A 17,036-nucleotide genomic window follows, 5' to 3' on the forward strand; every position below is an offset into this window, starting at 1 on the left:
GAAGATAAGAAGCGATCCCTGAATCCACTCCCAGTCACATGATGTTATTTTTACCATCTACTGGACACTATTTAAAGTAACATGTCAGTATCTGTGAGGGAAAGTGCATGATGCATATCCTCATCTGAGCAACCAGATTGTCCATTGATTTCAATCACAAAACAGGAAATACTATAATAAAACAGTCCTTATCAATAACTCTTTTATGTGTTCCTCAAATATCACTGCAGGTTTCATTTAGAGATAAACTGGATGCTACTGTCAATAATTAGTAACAGAGTTGCTGTCGTACACATAATGATGATAGAAATCTTCCTCTATGAAAGAATATTTGGTTTTTAATTTAGATAAAATGATCCAAAGATGAACATCAGACTCAATTTATTCTAATAATCTCCACAACAGAGATGGAGAGGACAAAGTTAGTGAGACGCCAACATCATCATGCGTATCATTCAATCCCTGCTCAGAGCGAGCAGATAGGATCAAGGTATAAAGATTGTTTAGTAACGAGTCCATTAGCTGAGCTATGCCAGAAAGCAGTTAGTGAACACCAGAGTGGTGTAAATCATGTCCTCTCTGTCATCCTCTACACGAGTCCTCAGGGTCCATTTCTTGTTCAAAACACTGTGCTGTACATTATGATTCAAATAAAGACTCCAAGGTAGAGTGAATTAACAAATAGTGAATGTTTACTAAGGGTTACGTTGCAAAGATCCAACTAACTCCAAAGGTTAAATAAAAAAAGAATCAGCAAACCAAAGTCCAGGTAGTTTCAGGAAACACCAGGAGTCTAATCAGCTCATCAGAAAAGAGGACAAAACAGGAAATACCAAAATAAAACAGAATGTACCAAAACATGTTCTTTTAACACCTGATCTAAAAACATCTGCAGGTTTCATTTAGAAATAAGTTGGATTATTTGTACAAAACAGTAGTTACAGAGCTGCAGTGGTAAACACACAAACAAACCAGGAGATTTAAGCTAGAATACAAAACAAAATATGACAAGAATAATAAATATGACTTAAATTTCAAGTTAAAAAGTACTGGAGCAAAGACCCAGGCCTGAGAACAGTCCATGGACCTGAGAAGGAAGGAGAGGGACTGAGGAAATATCCAGAGGAAACATTATCTATATAGCAGATGTTTGGTGTTTTTTCTCCAACATCAGATCTGAAAGCATCTGCAGGTTTGAATTTTTAGAAATAATCTGAATGCTTTGAAGAATCCCTTAGTTACAGAGCTCCAGTAACACACACAGTATATGATGAAAATCCGCCTCTTAGGATCAATTTATTTGATCTTCCCCTGCCAGTGGCAGACGCCCTCAGACATCGCTGCGTTGGTGGTTCTTTGTGTCTGGGGGTGGGCGTCCAGGTACACACCGGCTCACTCCTGGTAGCTGCTTGTCGGGGCCTGGAGCCTGGGGCTCACTCGGGCCACTTCAGGGGTGGGGTGCCCTCGCCCTCTCGGCCTGGGGCTCGGTCACTCTGGCACAGCTGGCTGCAACCCAACTTTGCCAGACGGGCGCGTCACTGCAACTCCCCCTGGCTTCTGCTCCGCGGCTGCTGAGTGAGCCCCCATCTGGGACTCTCCTCAGCTCTTTCTGAGACAGTGGCGCGGCTGCCCCTCTGTTGGTCTTCCTTGGTCTCTTGTGTTCTGGGGGCCTCTGGATGTCTGGAGTTTTGATCTCCTCCATACCTGCTTCATGCCCTGGAGGACGGGGCTGTGGCCCCCCCACACCCTCTAGCAGATCATTACATGAAGGAACCTTTTAAATACAAGCGCGTCCATGCTCACAGGTGTACACACGGGTGATCACACACACAAACTACACCCTTTTTGGCTCCTACCTCAAAGCACACTGTGTTCTGTTGATCTTATGTGCGGCACAATAATGTTTAATATTTTGTATTTACTGTTATATTCCCATATATCATTGTGATGATGTTGTATATTATATTGCTCTCTTTTTTGCCTGTTTTCTCTTTTTTCTTTCTCAACAGGTGATCCAGGTGATCCAGGTGATCGATAGATGGATTTTTTGTCTGTTTGTTTTGTTGGTTTATGTTTTTTGCCTTCTATGACAGTTCCTCTTTCCCGCTGTTTTTCTTTCCCTCTTTCTTTCTCCCTTTTCCTTTCCCAGTCAAGTCTGTCCCGTATTTAGCAAGTGAAAATAGAATAAAATAAACAATAAAAGGTGAACCAAATAGACCATTATGGCAAGGCTGGGATGGTCCATTTGGTAAAGTAAATCTGTTGGGCATCTTTCTTTGCCCTTAGACAACAATTCTGATGGCAAAAGAACCAAACAGGAAAAAAAAAGAAAAAAAAGGATCAATTTATTTGTTTAGCTAGATGAAAATATCCCGAGATGAACATCAGAGTCCTTTTATTCAGATGATCTCTATGCCAGTGGTGAAGAGGACAAATTTATTGAGACCCACAGAGACACAACAGAAGTTTGTTTCAGAAACTATGCTCTGTGGTGACATCAGTAATTACATCCTCATGTTCATCATCGAATCCCTGCTCAGGATGAGTGGGCAGGTTCAAGATGCAAAGTTTGTTCCCTGCACATACAAAATATGAAAAAGTATCAGATGTGAACCAATGAAGAGTTCAGATGAAAAGAATATAATCATCAGCATATTAAGGGATTGATTCAGAGTGTTACCTTTGGCTCTGTGTCGATGTAAAGACATCATGAGGAGAGTGGAGATGACGTATGGACAGAATACAAGCAGGTGGAGGACCACTCTGAATGCAAGCTGGAGAGAGGTGCAGTCAGGGGGTAGTGCTGAGGTGGTGGGTGGAGGTGTGGTTGTATGTTTGCCTGCAGAGAGAATCCCACCTGTTCTGGTGAATATGTGGATGAAATAGGAGGTAACATAAGAGTGAAGCTCCTCACCTGTGACAGTGATCCAGCTGGATGGAGACTCTCCATGAGCGCTGATGTCACACTTGTAGAGGCCTTCATCAGACCTGGAAACATGCTGGATGGTCATGTGACCTGTAGGCTGCTTCCTGATGAGGGAGCCATCTTTATAGAAAGCAGCTGGGAGGTTGGAGGGAGTGGTCTTTGTTTTACAGAGCAGAGTGACGTCATCTCCCTCCATCACAGGGAGGACAGGACTCTGCAGGATCACTGATCCACCTCAACACAGAGACAAACTACAGCATTTCATCCATTTACACACAGCTTCATCAACACTAACTCCACACACTCAGCTTACCAGTGACTGTCAGGTTAACCATGTTACTGATGGGACCCTCACTGGACTCACACCAGTAAACTCCACTGTCCAGTGGGTACACGTTCTGAATATCACAGGAAGAACCAGCTGGTTTTCCCCACCCATCTCCACACTGAGTCCTCTGGTGTCTGCTTGTGTTTCTCCTCAGAGTCCATCCAGCAGAGCTGTCGTCCTCCTCACAGCTCAGAGACACAAAGTCTCCTTTAAAGAACTGAGAGCTGCTGGGACTCACAGTCAGACGAGCTTTGAGGAATTTAGTGTATTTTAACTAAAATTAATTGACCTGCTGACTTTTACAATTCATTAATGGATGACAGGAAGACATTACCATAAGCATACATTAAGGTAATTACGTTGCATTTGTATCTAATTAGTAATTTAATGAATTATTATTCTTAAGAACACTACTGCAAACAACCAACACCATCTAGATAACAATCACAGGAATATTTCAGGGTTTTTTTAAGCATCACATTTATTTAACTTCACCTCAGCTTATCAAAAGTCACAACAAAAATCACAGTGTGATCTCCAAGTCTGCATAAGTCTGCACTAACATGTCATCATCTATGTTTTTTCATCATGATTTTATGCTGACAGTTGCAACACAACATATCTCTGTGTGTAATTAGTTACTTTTTAAAGGCAGTAAATAGGCTTTTTAAATAATGAACTGTTAGTCTCACAGCCTTCGTGAAATGTTCATAAAATTAATGATCTGTCAGGTTAGTTCGTCTTTTTTATCTGTAAAAATGGATGAATAAATACAGAAATGAGAGAAAAATGTGACTCTCATTGTATTAATATTTCATAACTGTCAGATTACAGATGCGTGAAGTAGTCGAGGACTAAATTCAAACACATTGTGGTCCTGATTCATCATTGGCTGCAGTAACAACTAACAATGTTAATGACTTTAAACTGCGTGACAGCGCCATATGATGAACTTACTGACCTTGGCTTGTGTTGAGGCTCAGCAGTGAGATCAGAACTAAAGAGAAATTAAACTCAGGTTAGTTTAGAGTTTGTGGTGTTTAATGAAGTGATCAGAGAGCAGAGCAGACACAACATCTCTGTGAGCTGATTGTAAGGAAAGACTGAAACAGAATCAGAGCAGGAAGGAGGAAGATTGTTGGATTCAAACATGTGATGAAGATTCATATTACAGACAAACATCACTGAAAACAAACTACAGAGTGTTTTATGAGCTTTTTAAAGATTTCATCATCTGAATCTTCCAGAAATACACAGAGTGAACTTACAGAGCAGCCATAACAGAGATGTTTCCTCCATTTAAATCCTCAAACTTTCTGTTAGATGAAGTTGATCCTTTTCTTCAGGACGATGGAGGAGTTTTCTTTGAAGCTGTCAGAGACGAGGACGATGTTAAACACAAAGTTTGATCTTCTTGTTAGTGACAGCAGGTCAGCTGAGACTTGTTGCTGCTTTTCTGTTCTGATGTCAGAGAGACATAAACTGTGTGGCTGCGACTGCACCCTGCATCACCAACAACACACTGACTTTAGTTCAGCTCAAGCGTCATAAACTGGCTTCAGTGCAACTAAAACCTGCACGAGCCTAAAACAAGAAGCAATGAACCAATTATCACATCTACTTTAACATGTGCAGTCTGAGTCCTAACGTAACAATAATGTTCACATGATCTCAGATCTATAAATGGTGTCTGCTCCCTGACATCAATCCTAAGAAGTAACTGAGATCAGCAGCAGTTTGACAGCCAGTAAACGCGTCTCTCTGCTTCTTCTTCTTCATTATGTCACAGGGTCAGTGTGCGTTTCTCCACCAGGAAGCAATTTTATATGAGAGTTAACCCCACAAACACAAACATGTGGTCCTAATAAACACTGACAGAAAATCAGCTTTATTCTTATTGACTGCTCCAGCTGGCTCAAACACTGAAGAACTACACAGTAGAACATGAGCTGATGTTTATACCTGAAGTGTAAATGACACATTTCTTTTCTATAAATTCAGTTTTAACTGCAATTGGGTGTTGAATAAAAATATTCTATTGCACAGATATATTTCCTTATGTGTGGATGTTTAATTTAGAAAAACAGGTGACATCATCTAGACTGTCAGAAAATCAGGTTTGGTGATGCAACAGGAAAAGGATTTTTTCTTTTTTAAATAAATGTGTCCCACAGTCTCCTGAGAGAGTGAGTCAGGTTTACAGTGTGACAGAAGAAGGTTACTGACCTTGGTTTGTGGTGCAGCTCAGCAGTGAGATCAGAACTAAAGAGAAATTAAACTCAGGTTAGTTCAGAGTTCTGAAACGTTTCCTCATGCTGCTCGCTGATATCAGACAAAGACTGAGTTCAGGTCACTCTCATACAGAGTAAAACCCTCCTCTTCCTCCTCAGCTGTGACTCGGTGCCAGTGTTGTGGTTTCCTCTCTGAACTTCACGCAAAAGTTAAATTATTTGGTGGAAATAAAGCAGAAATACAAAATTTTAAATGAAAAAAATTGAACCAGAACATGAAGTAAAGATCAACAGCAACAAAATCTACAACTGCACCTGAAGGCAACATTAGCAGTTGTGTGATGCCTTCACTGACTCTCTGACCTTTACTTGTGAAATAAATGCATCAAGCACTGTTTGAAATACATTTTCACAATTAAATTAAAATAAATTCTTAAGTGTTTTATTGACAATAATGATTTTATCAGTCATGTTGCAGATTGTTACAAACCTGCTGTGTCTTCCTGTGGCTGACTGTAGTTTAGCTGCAAGGTTTTTGAGTTGGAGGTGAGCTTTAGCTTCTCTCTGTTTCAACCTCTGACTTGTGGTCAGAAAGGCAGTGAGTTCACTGTTTGGCTGCTCAACATCAGACTGCACGTCACAAACTGATGGCTTTTAAAGAACATCCTACCTATCAGCACTAAAGCACAGTGCTGATAGAAAACATGGACCTACTTTAACTCTGTTACTGAGTCTTAGAAATGTCTGACAGTCATGAATGATAAATATGATTTCAATTCTGCTGTTTTCTAGACTCCAATAAATTTTTTATTGAATGTATTTCAGTTTGATTAATTTCTCATTTTTGTTATTATCATGACCATATAATGCCCAAGTAGCATCCTCTGTAGATGAAGAAGCTAGTATAATACTTTTCACTATTTTGCAGGTATCTCTATCTGTATCTAGCGACAAATTGCATGATCCAACACCAACTAATCTTTCATACTGACTGTGGGTCTTATGAGCCAGGCTGTGACAATGTAAGGCTTGTGTGGGATTCAGACCTGGGACCTCTCACAACCTGTCATACGAGGCTATGACAAAAACAGATGGAGAAAAAGTGCAGGGGGTATCACAGCTAAAACCAAATGAGCTGTAGGTACACGAACGAGAGGAACAGTTTAAAGAGTTTCACAAGATATCATTTTAATAGCAAAAGCACCAATAAGAAAGAGTCAATTTCAACACTTTTACACTCTGTCAGTATCTGTGAGTGAGCAGCAGCAACAACCTGCCGTTGGAATTCAGTCAGAAACGTCAACAATAGGACGCCAGGTAGTTCAAACTGATGATCGCGAAGGAGGCAGAGCAAGCAGAGTTGGCAAAAGTTCAGACATTAAGTACAAATACAAACACTACTGTAAAAAAATACTCCAGTAAAAGTTGAAGTAATGATTCAAGTTCCTTACTCAAGTATAAGTAGAAAAGTGCAGGCTCTGAAATGTACTCAAAGTAAGAAAGTAGAAATTAGCTCTATTTTCAGTCACCTACATTGTAGAGGGTGACTTTGCCTGTAAACAGTAAAATGTGCACAGTCAGAGGTTAAAGTGGGTTCAGTAGGTGGAGAAACTCTAAAATTGATTGTAGTGACTGAGTGTAGGGCATAAAATCATAATTTCTATTGAGAGCTCCAGTAGATTTTCTTGGGAACATTTGCTGCTTATCTACATAAAAATATCCAGAGATGAACATCAGAGTCCTTTTATTCATATAAGATTCACAACAGAGGTGGAGAGGACAACATTAGTGAGACCTAAAGAGAAGCACCAAAGCTCTGATTCAGAAGTGATACTCTGTGGTGACATCAGAGATGACATCATAATGCTCATCGTCCAGTCGCTGCTCAGGCTGAGTGGGCAGGATCGGGACACGGAGGATTTTTCCTGTAAAAATGTATGAAGTGTTTCAGCCATTAATTTATAGAGATTTCAGCATATTGATTAATTAATGAATGATTCAGTGTTACCTTTAGCTCTCTTTCGATACAAAGACACCATGAGGACAGTGGAGATGACGTATGGACAGAACACCACCAGGTGGAAGAGCAGTCTAATCACAAAGTGGAGTAAGGACGAGTCAAGGGGCAGAGGTGTGGTTATATGTTTTTCTGCAGAGAGAATATATGGTTATTTCAACCACATGTGAATATATAATGAAAAAAGAGGTAACATAAAAGTGAAGCTCCTCACCTGTGACAGTGATCCAGCTGGATGGAGACTCTCCATGACTGCTGATGTCACACTTGTAGAGGCCTTCATCAGACCTGGAAACATGCTGGATGGTCATGTGACCTGTAGGCTGCTTCCTGATGAGGGAGCCATCTTTATAGAAAGCAGCTGGGAGGTTGGAGGGAGTGGTCTCTGTTTTACAGAGCAGAGTGACGTCATCTCCCTCCATCACAGGGAGGACAGGACTCTGCAGGATCACTGATCCACCTCAACACAGAGACAAACTACAGCATTTCATCCATTTACACACAGCTTCATCAACACTTTAATGCCTGGCTTCTGATGGCCTTGTCTCGTCTCGTGTAACTTTAACCCTCAGAGAGTCTTTCAGTCTTGTTCTCTAAAACCTAAAGAAGATGGATTTGATCATCTGGTAACTGGGTTCATTAGTGCCCGATCCCAAAACGTAACATATTACGCTATGTGACAACACATCTCTATGCTACACGTTCAGAAACAGGAGGAAACATGAGAACTGTTTGGACTGAATCAACACATGTATATTTATTTTACTTTCTCTTCATGAATAGTTTTGGAAAACTCTATCAAACACGATTAAGGTTGTTGTTAAAGTTAGGGATAAGTTTATGGTTGGAATAATAATAATAATGTATACTTCATTGAGCGATGGGAAGGGTGCAGCATCATGCCGCAGGACCGTATGCTGCTGTCTACACCGGCGAACTCTCACCCCATTTACCCACCCCTTTAGCTTCCTGATGATGTGATGTGTTTTCGTGTCATGTTGTGAAGATTCATGTGCTTTTTGTGCTGAGGGGTTTTTGTTTTCTGTTCTCATACTGATCTTCTACCAGGAGCTCAGTCTGAGTAGAGTTCTCTTTTCTCTCCTCCACTGCCCTCTTGTGTCCTACATTTCATTTGTTTTCTTTCCACTACCTGTTCTGACCTGTCTCGCCAATGTGATTTTTGTGTAATATATGTATGGTTGGAAGAGGTCCAATCTTGCTACAGGCAACTGCAAGTGACAAATAAAAGCTTTGTCATCATCATAATCATCATCAACACAAACTCCACACACTCGGCTTACCAGTGACTGTGAGGTTAATCATGTTGCTGACGGCACCCTCTCTGGACTCACACCAGTAAACTCCAGTGTCCCATTCAGGAATAACTTTCATGCTACAGAAATATCCTGGTCCTTCTCCCCACACATCTCCACACTGAGTCCTGGTTTCTGTGCTTGTGTTTCTCCTCAGAGTCCATCCAGCAGAGCTGTCGTCCTCCTCACAGCTCAGAGACACAAAGTCTGTTTCAAAGAACTGAGAGCTGCTGGGACTCACAGTCAGACGAGCTGTGAGGAACAGGAGATGATATATAATATATTATAGCCATTTTTCAATAATTCTGACACTATGGTGAACAGCTCCTTCGAATCAATGGTTTCTGTGGAAGCATATACACTTGGACAAATAAAGAGGATAATATCTGATTCATTGTTATTTTTGCTGTGAAGAGCAATATACGCTTGTCATTTACTTAAACACTGAGATCAAAAGTGTTCATAAAAGTTGCTTTAATCAAACATTTACTGACATATAGAGGGAAAGAAAGAGACTCTTGGATGAGCTCCAAAGAGTTACAGGAGAGAGAGATCGGCTCTGTGCTGTGATTGTATTAAATTATATCAGAAAATCAGACAGAACAATTTCCAGCTCTAACTTTCATCTGTTTTCGTTTTTCCTTTTCTTACTGACAGAAAATATCTCAAAAACCGAGAAAGTCATGCAGATTTATTTAACCAAAACGTCAAACTCAGACTAAATGAAAAATAATGCATATGTCATCTATCCATAGCAGCATGCATATCAAATAAAGTTTTAGGAAAGTTTCTTCATTCTTTGCTGAAAAAGTTCTGTTTCTTCCGATTTAAAGAAAATAGGTATTTATCAGTTTGAAATGGACTTACAGTTATTACAGTTTCCCAGAATTAGCCAGTGATAGCTTTTGTAAAATATGTCCTTTCTTGTCGAAGGAAAACTATTTTTATTTTTAAAAAAATATTATTTTCAAAATTAAACTTGAGAAAGTTGATCGGCCCATTGCTTAAGTGTTTGGATTCTGGCGCCTAGGTCCATGCACAAAGCCACAGGAGCTTCTAGCTTTGTTTGACTGTGTGTACAACAAACCCGATGACATTAACTACCAGAAAGTTGAAAGGCCAAACAAAAACACACTTTGACACCAAAGACTGGGCAGGCAAATGATTCAGCACCAAAACAGCTAAAAACGTTTGTGGTTATTAAAATAAAAATGCTCATCTTTTCTAAGGACCTTGCAAAGAAAAGCATCTGGACTTCTTTAAGTTGCTTGAAGACACTTCACCTCTTATCTGAGAAGCTTCTTCAGTTCTAAGGTCAAAGGGTGGACAGTCCCAGATTTAAGCTCTGTGGGTGTGTCCCACAAGAGGGTCATGGACCCCTCATCATCCTCTACCTATTCACACGAGCCAAGGTGTGAAAACAGTTGTAGGCCACAATCTGAATCTGTCATGATCTAAAAAAGCTTCTTGGATGAGAGGTGAAACATACAGACGCTTTTCTTTCCAAGCTCCTCAGACTACGATGACCTGGATGACTGAGAACCAGTCATCCAGACATGCCCATCTTTTCTCACTATATTCATACATTTGTTTATTGTGCATTGTACTGGATTACTAAGCAACTGAAACAGCCTCACATATGTTAACACAGGGGAAAATAGTATTTGCTGAAGTACACTGTTTTTGTCAGCTTGTTTACTTTAACAGTCTCAATGTTTCTTTCCTTGTTGTACAGGGATTTCTCCGTTTGTACAGACATGGGTTTCAGGTTGTTTCGAAAGATCAGTATAATTTTAGCTAGTTGGTTTCAGTATTTCTCAAAGCCTCGCTATCTTTTACAACCCTTAACCTCGTACAAATGGAAGATAATTTCTGCTGACCTTTGGTTTGTTTCATCTGCAACATTTTTAGCATTCCTAGTCTAATTCTGATAATTTTGATAAATTCAAAAATTGTAGGAAAAAAAGTAGCCAGAAAAGCACAGGACAAATCGACTGTGCTAAACTGGCCAATTACAATAGTCGTGAGCTGCATTGACCCGACTTGAAGTCACAGTTCTCTGGAGGTGTCCATCGGGCTAGTTGGAAAGTTAGGACATTGAGGTTAAAATAGACTTTCCGGTTACTTCATAGGTTGCAACACAGATTTCCCACAGGAGTCTAAACAAGACCTTAGGAAAAAAACTAACAAATGGACAACTGTACCCTCATACACACAATAATAACATGGACTAAACCACCACTCAAAACCACTAGCACTTTATATAGCCTCTGTAGGAATTATCTACATATTTCACTGCTCTAAACTGCACTACTGTAAATGCTGTAGACACAATCATTCTGTACAATAGGATAATTATAATTCTACAACTGTTTACAACTGTTTATAACTTGCATAGCTCATATTTCATATTTCTGTATAGTTTTCATATTTATATCCTGTTTATACCTGTACATAGCTTGTACACTCACTACAGCCTGTACATACTTATAGTACAGCAGATCTGTACGCTCTACTGTACAATATAAAGCGCCTTGAGGCGACTGTTGTTGTGATTTGGCGCTATATAAATAGAATAGAATTGAACCGTGACACTCCACATTGTTCTCCTCCATAAAAACGACATCTGCATCTGCTGGGTCCAAAGTGGTCAGTTACTGTCATGGAGTTGAGTGTGAGGAGTGAGGACCCAAATGCAGAGGCCTAGAGGCAGGCTAAGTTTAACTGAAAGCAAGCCGTTTATTTCGGCTGATGGTAGGAAGTGCAAAAGGTAAAATATAAAGTTCAAACTTGTGAAGCAAAAAATATTAACTTATTGAAACCGAAAGCATTACAATTAAAAACTGGAACCTGTGCTAAGGCTGGACATATTATAACTGGGAGAACAGACACTTTGACAAAGAGTATACGTAAAGAAAAGGAAACTTGAGAGAATGAGACAACTAAACAATTGAAGTAAATCAAAGCATACAAGACAAAGGAAGGAACTGAAAGAGGAACAAAACTAATGCAACTATGAACTCAAATAACAACTTACACACTAACAGGAAAAATGCATGTGTGTGTAACTAGTAAAAACAAATTCAACAAAAAAGAGGTCTGTCTGCAGTTAGCTGCACCATGTTCTTAATTAATCTGTCCCACAGTGTCCCGAGAGAGTGAGTCAGGTTTACAGTGTGACAGAAGAAGGTTACTGACCTTGGTTTGTGGTGCAGCTCAGCAGTGAGATCAGAGCTAAAGAGAAATCTCAGGTTAATTCAGAGTTTCACATTCAACAAGACAGCAGAGGCATGAAAAACACAGAGTGAGCTTACAGAGCAGACACAGCAGAGACGTTTCCTCCATCCTGCTCTTCAATGGTATCAGACCAACACTGACATCAGCTCATAGTTCACTTCAACTACAACCCTCTTCCTCTTTCTTTGTCTGTCAGTTTTGTAACTTCATCCCCACTGTATATCATGAGAGGAGTTTCTTTGTTTGACCAAAATAAACCAGGACATAAAATAAAGACAACAAACTAACAGCAGAAACTGAAGGCAACATAACTACACATCTATCTCACTCATCTACAATAAGTGAGATAGATGTGGTTTGGACAAGGCAACGTCTCCCTGCGTCAACCACTGATTTTTGGTCAGAAAGAGAGGAAATAAACTGTGTGCCTACTTCTTTCTGCCTTCACATTTTGAAAATCCTTGTTCCTTTAGTCTTGATCCTACATGTTTTTACACGTCTGAAAAGCACATCAGACACAAAGAGCTGTGTTAATATAACTGCAGTGAAAACACAGGCAGAATCGGCCTTCATCTCCTTATGATATTCAGAGGAAAAAAGTGTGTAGGTCTCTTTATATATGAAATGCAAATGAGCATAAATCAGTGATTTGAAGACTTATAAAGGACATCCTGCCTAAGGATCATACAGAGCTGATAGAAAACATGGATGTTGATCTCCTTTAACTCTGTTAATGAGTTGTAGAAATGTCAGTGGGACAAGTGCTGTAGGGAGCAGTTCAGAAGGGGAATGGTCTGAAGGTGAAAACAGTTCAGAAGGTCGACCAGCAGATGACCTTGTTGGAGTCGTCTGCTGGTTTGTTAGACCTCTGTGGAGGTCTAGTGACCATTGTCCTCAAAGGGAGGATGCGTTTAGGTCTGGAATCACCTTACCCTGGTAGAGGAATGTTCAGGGAGCTGCAGTGTCCAGTTTCCTCTTTGAAAGAGGAGGGGAGCACAAGGAAGTAGCTGGTAAGAAACACAGCAAAGGAGGTGAAGGGACATGAAGTGTAACAACAACAAAATCCTTTAGCCAAGTCAGGAGTCCATTAGTCCTGGGTTCATTTCTTGGGCAAGTGCTCTGACATACAATGTAAATCAAGAATCAGATACAGACTCGAAGGCAGACTAAATTAACAAAAGTTAATCTTTATTGAGGATGAAGTTGGAATGATTCAACTAACACCAAAAGTTACATTTTTGAAAAAGCAGGGAACCAAAGTCCAGGTAGTTTCAGGGGAAAAGGTTCAGATGGAGTCACCGCCTGGTAGTTATAATTCCAGTCACACATCAGGAGTGTAATATCCTCATCAGAAAGGAGATGAAAACAAGAATTACCAAAATAAAACAGGATGTAGAATAGCATCTTCCTCTAAAACCTAATCTGAAAACAGTTGTAGGTTTCATTTAGAAATGAGTTGAATGCTTCCTACAATAGAGTAGTTACAGAGTTGCAGTGGTAAACAAACAAAAAAGGAGAGTTAAGGTAGAATACAAAACAGAACATGAGAAGAATTAAAAAAAGAAGATACCAAGCACAAGACAGAATAATATAAATAAATTAAATTTCAAGTTAAAACATGCTGGGGAAAAGACTCCGGCCCATGAACAGTCCAGCTATTTAATCATGCAGGACAGGGACATAAAACATGAACATTATCTATGTAACAGTTTTTAGGTTTTCCTCCAATATCAGATCTAAAAACATCTGCAGGTTTGATTCAGAAATAACCTGAATACTTGGTGAAAAATACCTTAGGTACAGAGCTGCAGTAACATACACAGTACATCATGGAAATCCTCATCTTAGGATGAATATTTGTTGTTTATCTGCATGAAAATATCCAGAGATGAACGTCAGAGTCCTCCAATGACGTCAGAGGTGAAGAGGACAAAGTTAGTGAGGACCACAGAGACACAACAGAAGTTTGTTTCAGAAGCGATGCTCTGTGGTGACATCAGTAATTACATCCTCATGTTTATCCTCTAATCCCTGCTCAGGATGAGTGGGAGGGATTGAGACGGAAAGTTTGTTCCCTGCACAAACAAAAAATATGAAAAAGTATCAGATGTGAGACAATGAAGATTTCAGAACAAAAGGAGTTCATCATCAGCACACTAAGTGAGGAAATGATTCAGTTTTACCTTTAGCTCTGTGTCGATATAAAGACACCATGAAGAGAGTGGAAATGAAATATGGACAGAACACCACCAGGTGGAGGACCACTCTGATAGCAAGGTGGAGGGTGGAGGAGTGAGAGGCCAGTGTTGTGGAAGAGGGAAGAGCAGAGGTGATGGGCTTCACTGTGGCTGTAGGTTTTTCTGCAGAGAGAATCCCACCTGTTCAGGTGAATATATGGATGAAATAAAAGGTAACATAAGAGTGAAGCTCCTCACCTGTGACAGTGATCCAGCTGGATGGAGACTCTCCATGACCGCTGATGTCACACTTGTAGAGGCCTTCATCAGACCTGGAAACATGCTGGATGGTCATGTGACCTGTAGGCTGCTTCCTGATGAGGGAGCCATCTTTATAGAAAGCAGCTGGGAGGTTGGAGGGAGTGGTCTTTGTTTTACAGAGCAGAGTGACGTCATCTCCCTCCATCACAGGGAGGACAGGACTCTGCAGGATCACTGATCCACCTCAACACAGAGACAAACTACAGCATTTCATCCATTTACACACAGCTTCATCAACACTAACTCCACACACTCAGCTTACCAGTGACTGTCAGGTTAACCATGTTACTGATGGTACTCTGATTAGACTCACACCAGTAAACTCCACTCTCCCATTTGTACGTGTAGCTGATGTTACAGAAAGAACCAGCTGATTTCCCCCAGTCAGCCCCACACTGAGTCCTCTGTTGTTTGCTTGTGTTTCTCCTCAGAGTCCATCCAGCAGAGCTGTCGTCCTCCTCACAGCTCAGAGACAAAAAGGCTCCTTCAAAGAACTGAGAGCTGCTGGGACTCACAGTCAGACGAGCTGTGAGTAATAGAGTAATATAGTAGTAGAGGATATATAGACCAGGGCCCATATTACATTTCATATCTTAACTTCTAGTCCCATATTCCTTGTTTTCATTCACTATCAATTGTTACTGGATGATAATAAATCAGATATTATTTCTTACATAAGAGTCGTTGTTAAGGTGCAGATGTATTAGAGTGTAAGACATCTGTTTAATTGTAATTCAACATGAAATTATGTAGACTGACAGGAGTAAGATAACATTGATTTGACTGAAGTTTGGCACCATGTTCTTAATTAATGTGTCCCAAGAGAGTGAGTCAGGTTTACAGTGTGACAGAAGAAGGTTACTGACCTTGGTTTGTGGTGCAGCTCAGCAGTGAGATCAGAACTAAAGAGAAATTAAACTCAGGTTATTTCAAAGTTTCACATTCAACAAGACAGCAGAGGCATGAAAAACACAGAGTGAGCTTACAGAGCAGACACAGCAGAGACGTTTCCTCCATCCTGCTGCTCAATGGTATCAGACCAACACCGACATCAGCTCACAGTCACTTCAAGCAAAACCCTCCTCTTTCTCGTTGACTGGCTTTCAGTGTTGTGGTTTCCTCCAGAAATGCACTAAAGTGAACATCAGCACCTGTGTAATGCCTTCACTGCCAGTCCGAACAAACCACAGGGATGTGTTATAGCTCTAGCTGACACAGAGTAAAATTACTGACTATGTTACTGAAAGGATTGATTTTATCAATCCTGTTACAGATTGAAAGAAACAAGTTTTGTCTTCCTGTAGCTGACAGCAGGAAGTGACCTGGAGGTGGTTTTGTTCCTGTTGACTTCTCTCTGTTCCAACCACTAACATGTGGTCAGAAACTGTGTGGATGCACGACATCAAACTGCATCAGGCTGTGGTTAAAGATTTTAAAGGTATTTGGCAGAGGTGAGCTGACGTTTGATCACTTCTATCAGCTAACAGACTTTTTGTAAACCCTTTAACCATACATGTCGTTACACCTCTTATCTCACTGAAATCCAGCTGAACACGTTCCAGTTCACATTTCTCTTGGTTGTGTGTTTGGGATCATTGTCTTGTTTAAATGTTGGCCCTCATTTCATCTTCGTCAGGCTGGTAGCAACACTATACCAACTTCACTGCTGATTTGGTGTTTTCTGGATGATATGCAGTGCCTTTTGACCAAACATGGTGTGTATTATGGCATCCAAAAAGTTCAGTTTTGGTCTTATCTTGCCAGACTATGTAATTCCAGTATTTCAAAGGTTTCTCTGAATGTTGTTCAGTGAGCTTGGAACGTGCTTCAACAGGCTTTTGTTTCAGCAATGGAGTGTTGCATGGTGAGCATGCGTATGGGCCATGGCGGATGAGTGCATTGCTTATTGTTTTCTTTGAAAAAATCATCATGAGATGTGTGTTGTGTGAAAAGTTGCTAAAAAGTTACCTTTTTATAGACGATCAGTTGGGAAAGAATCAGCTGATATCAATTTCCACCAAGTGGCAAATTACTAATTACTGATAGATTTCAACTGGTGTCATAACTTTCCACGCCTTTTTCCACCTGCTTCTCTTCATGTGCTCAAAAAGTTTTCCCTGTGTTATTTCTAATTATTACACTTCATTTATGGACAATGGACATCTATGGTTTTCTTTGCACGTGTGGATTGGTTTGGAAATGCGTATATATATATATAGCTCGAGACGTTGTGGAGGGTGAAGGTAACGGTGGTCCCAGTGGTAGTTGGAGCACTAGGTGCGGTGACTCCCAAGCTAAGCGAGTAGCTTCAGCATATCCCAGGAACAACATCGGAGAGCTCTGTCCAGAAGAGCGCAGTCCTAGGAACAGCTAAGATACTGCGCAGGACCCTCAAGCTCCCAGGCCTGTGGTAGAGGACCTGAGCCTGAAGGGATTTTTTAAATATATATATATATATATATATATATATATATATATATATATAT

At 40.4% G+C, this 17,036-nt stretch overlaps 3 protein-coding genes across 3 annotated transcripts; all 3 read right to left on the reverse strand.

Moving 5' to 3' along the window:
• Positions 1-674: 674 nt before the first annotated feature.
• On the reverse strand, positions 675-5,522 carry LOC113014582 (Fc receptor-like protein 5). Its single transcript, XM_026156220.2, has 7 exons — positions 5,481-5,522; positions 4,523-4,625; positions 4,216-4,251; positions 3,240-3,503; positions 2,915-3,160; positions 2,681-2,839; positions 675-2,576 (listed from the first exon to the last, which is right to left on the reverse strand). The coding sequence occupies exons 2-7, from the start codon at positions 4,551-4,553 to the stop codon at positions 2,473-2,475; spliced, it is 840 nt and encodes a 279-aa protein (XP_026012005.2). The 5' UTR covers positions 4,554-4,625; positions 5,481-5,522; the 3' UTR covers positions 675-2,472.
• A 1,125-nt stretch (positions 5,523-6,647) lies between these two features.
• LOC145425596 (putative high affinity immunoglobulin gamma Fc receptor IB) lies at positions 6,648-12,212 on the reverse strand. Its single transcript, XM_080298778.1, has 6 exons — positions 12,130-12,212; positions 12,014-12,049; positions 8,804-9,067; positions 7,717-7,962; positions 7,494-7,634; positions 6,648-7,410 (listed from the first exon to the last, which is right to left on the reverse strand). The coding sequence occupies exons 1-6, from the start codon at positions 12,158-12,160 to the stop codon at positions 7,307-7,309; spliced, it is 822 nt and encodes a 273-aa protein (XP_080154904.1). The 5' UTR covers positions 12,161-12,212; the 3' UTR covers positions 6,648-7,306.
• Positions 12,213-13,219: 1,007 nt separating this feature from the next.
• On the reverse strand, positions 13,220-16,904 carry LOC113019500 (Fc receptor-like protein 5). Its single transcript, XM_026163257.2, has 6 exons — positions 15,537-16,904; positions 15,417-15,452; positions 14,813-15,076; positions 14,488-14,733; positions 14,236-14,412; positions 13,220-14,127 (listed from the first exon to the last, which is right to left on the reverse strand). The coding sequence occupies exons 1-6, from the start codon at positions 15,565-15,567 to the stop codon at positions 14,024-14,026; spliced, it is 858 nt and encodes a 285-aa protein (XP_026019042.2). The 5' UTR covers positions 15,568-16,904; the 3' UTR covers positions 13,220-14,023.
• Between the last annotated feature and the right edge of the window lie 132 nt (positions 16,905-17,036).

This window comes from Astatotilapia calliptera, chromosome 3 (assembly GCF_964374335.1).
Source record: "Astatotilapia calliptera chromosome 3, fAstCal68.1, whole genome shotgun sequence".
NCBI lineage: Eukaryota > Metazoa > Chordata > Actinopteri > Cichliformes > Cichlidae > Astatotilapia > Astatotilapia calliptera.

Bases quoted from the DNA above. Each gene is read 5' to 3' on its own strand.
- LOC113019500 (XM_026163257.2), bottom strand. From the start codon at position 15,567: ATGGAGGAAACGTCTCTGCTGTGTCTGCTCT. The intron at 14,734-14,812 runs GTAAGCTGAGTG...CTCTGTGTTGAG, and splicing joins GGTTAACCTGACAGTCACTG to GTGGATCAGTGATCCTGCAG. The intron at 14,128-14,235 runs GTAAAACTGAAT...TTGTTTGTGCAG, and splicing joins ATATCGACACAGAGCTAAAG to GGAACAAACTTTCCGTCTCA.
- LOC145425596 (XM_080298778.1), bottom strand. From the start codon at position 12,160: ATGGAGGAAACGTCTCTGCTGTGTCTGCTCT. The intron at 7,963-8,803 runs GTAAGCCGAGTG...CTCTGTGTTGAG, and splicing joins GATTAACCTCACAGTCACTG to GTGGATCAGTGATCCTGCAG. The intron at 7,411-7,493 runs GTAACACTGAAT...ACATTTTTACAG, and splicing joins GTATCGAAAGAGAGCTAAAG to GAAAAATCCTCCGTGTCCCG.
- LOC113014582 (XM_026156220.2), bottom strand. From the start codon at position 4,553: ATGGAGGAAACATCTCTGTTATGGCTGCTCT. The intron at 3,161-3,239 runs GTAAGCTGAGTG...CTCTGTGTTGAG, and splicing joins GGTTAACCTGACAGTCACTG to GTGGATCAGTGATCCTGCAG. The intron at 2,577-2,680 runs GTAACACTCTGA...TTGTATGTGCAG, and splicing joins ACATCGACACAGAGCCAAAG to GGAACAAACTTTGCATCTTG.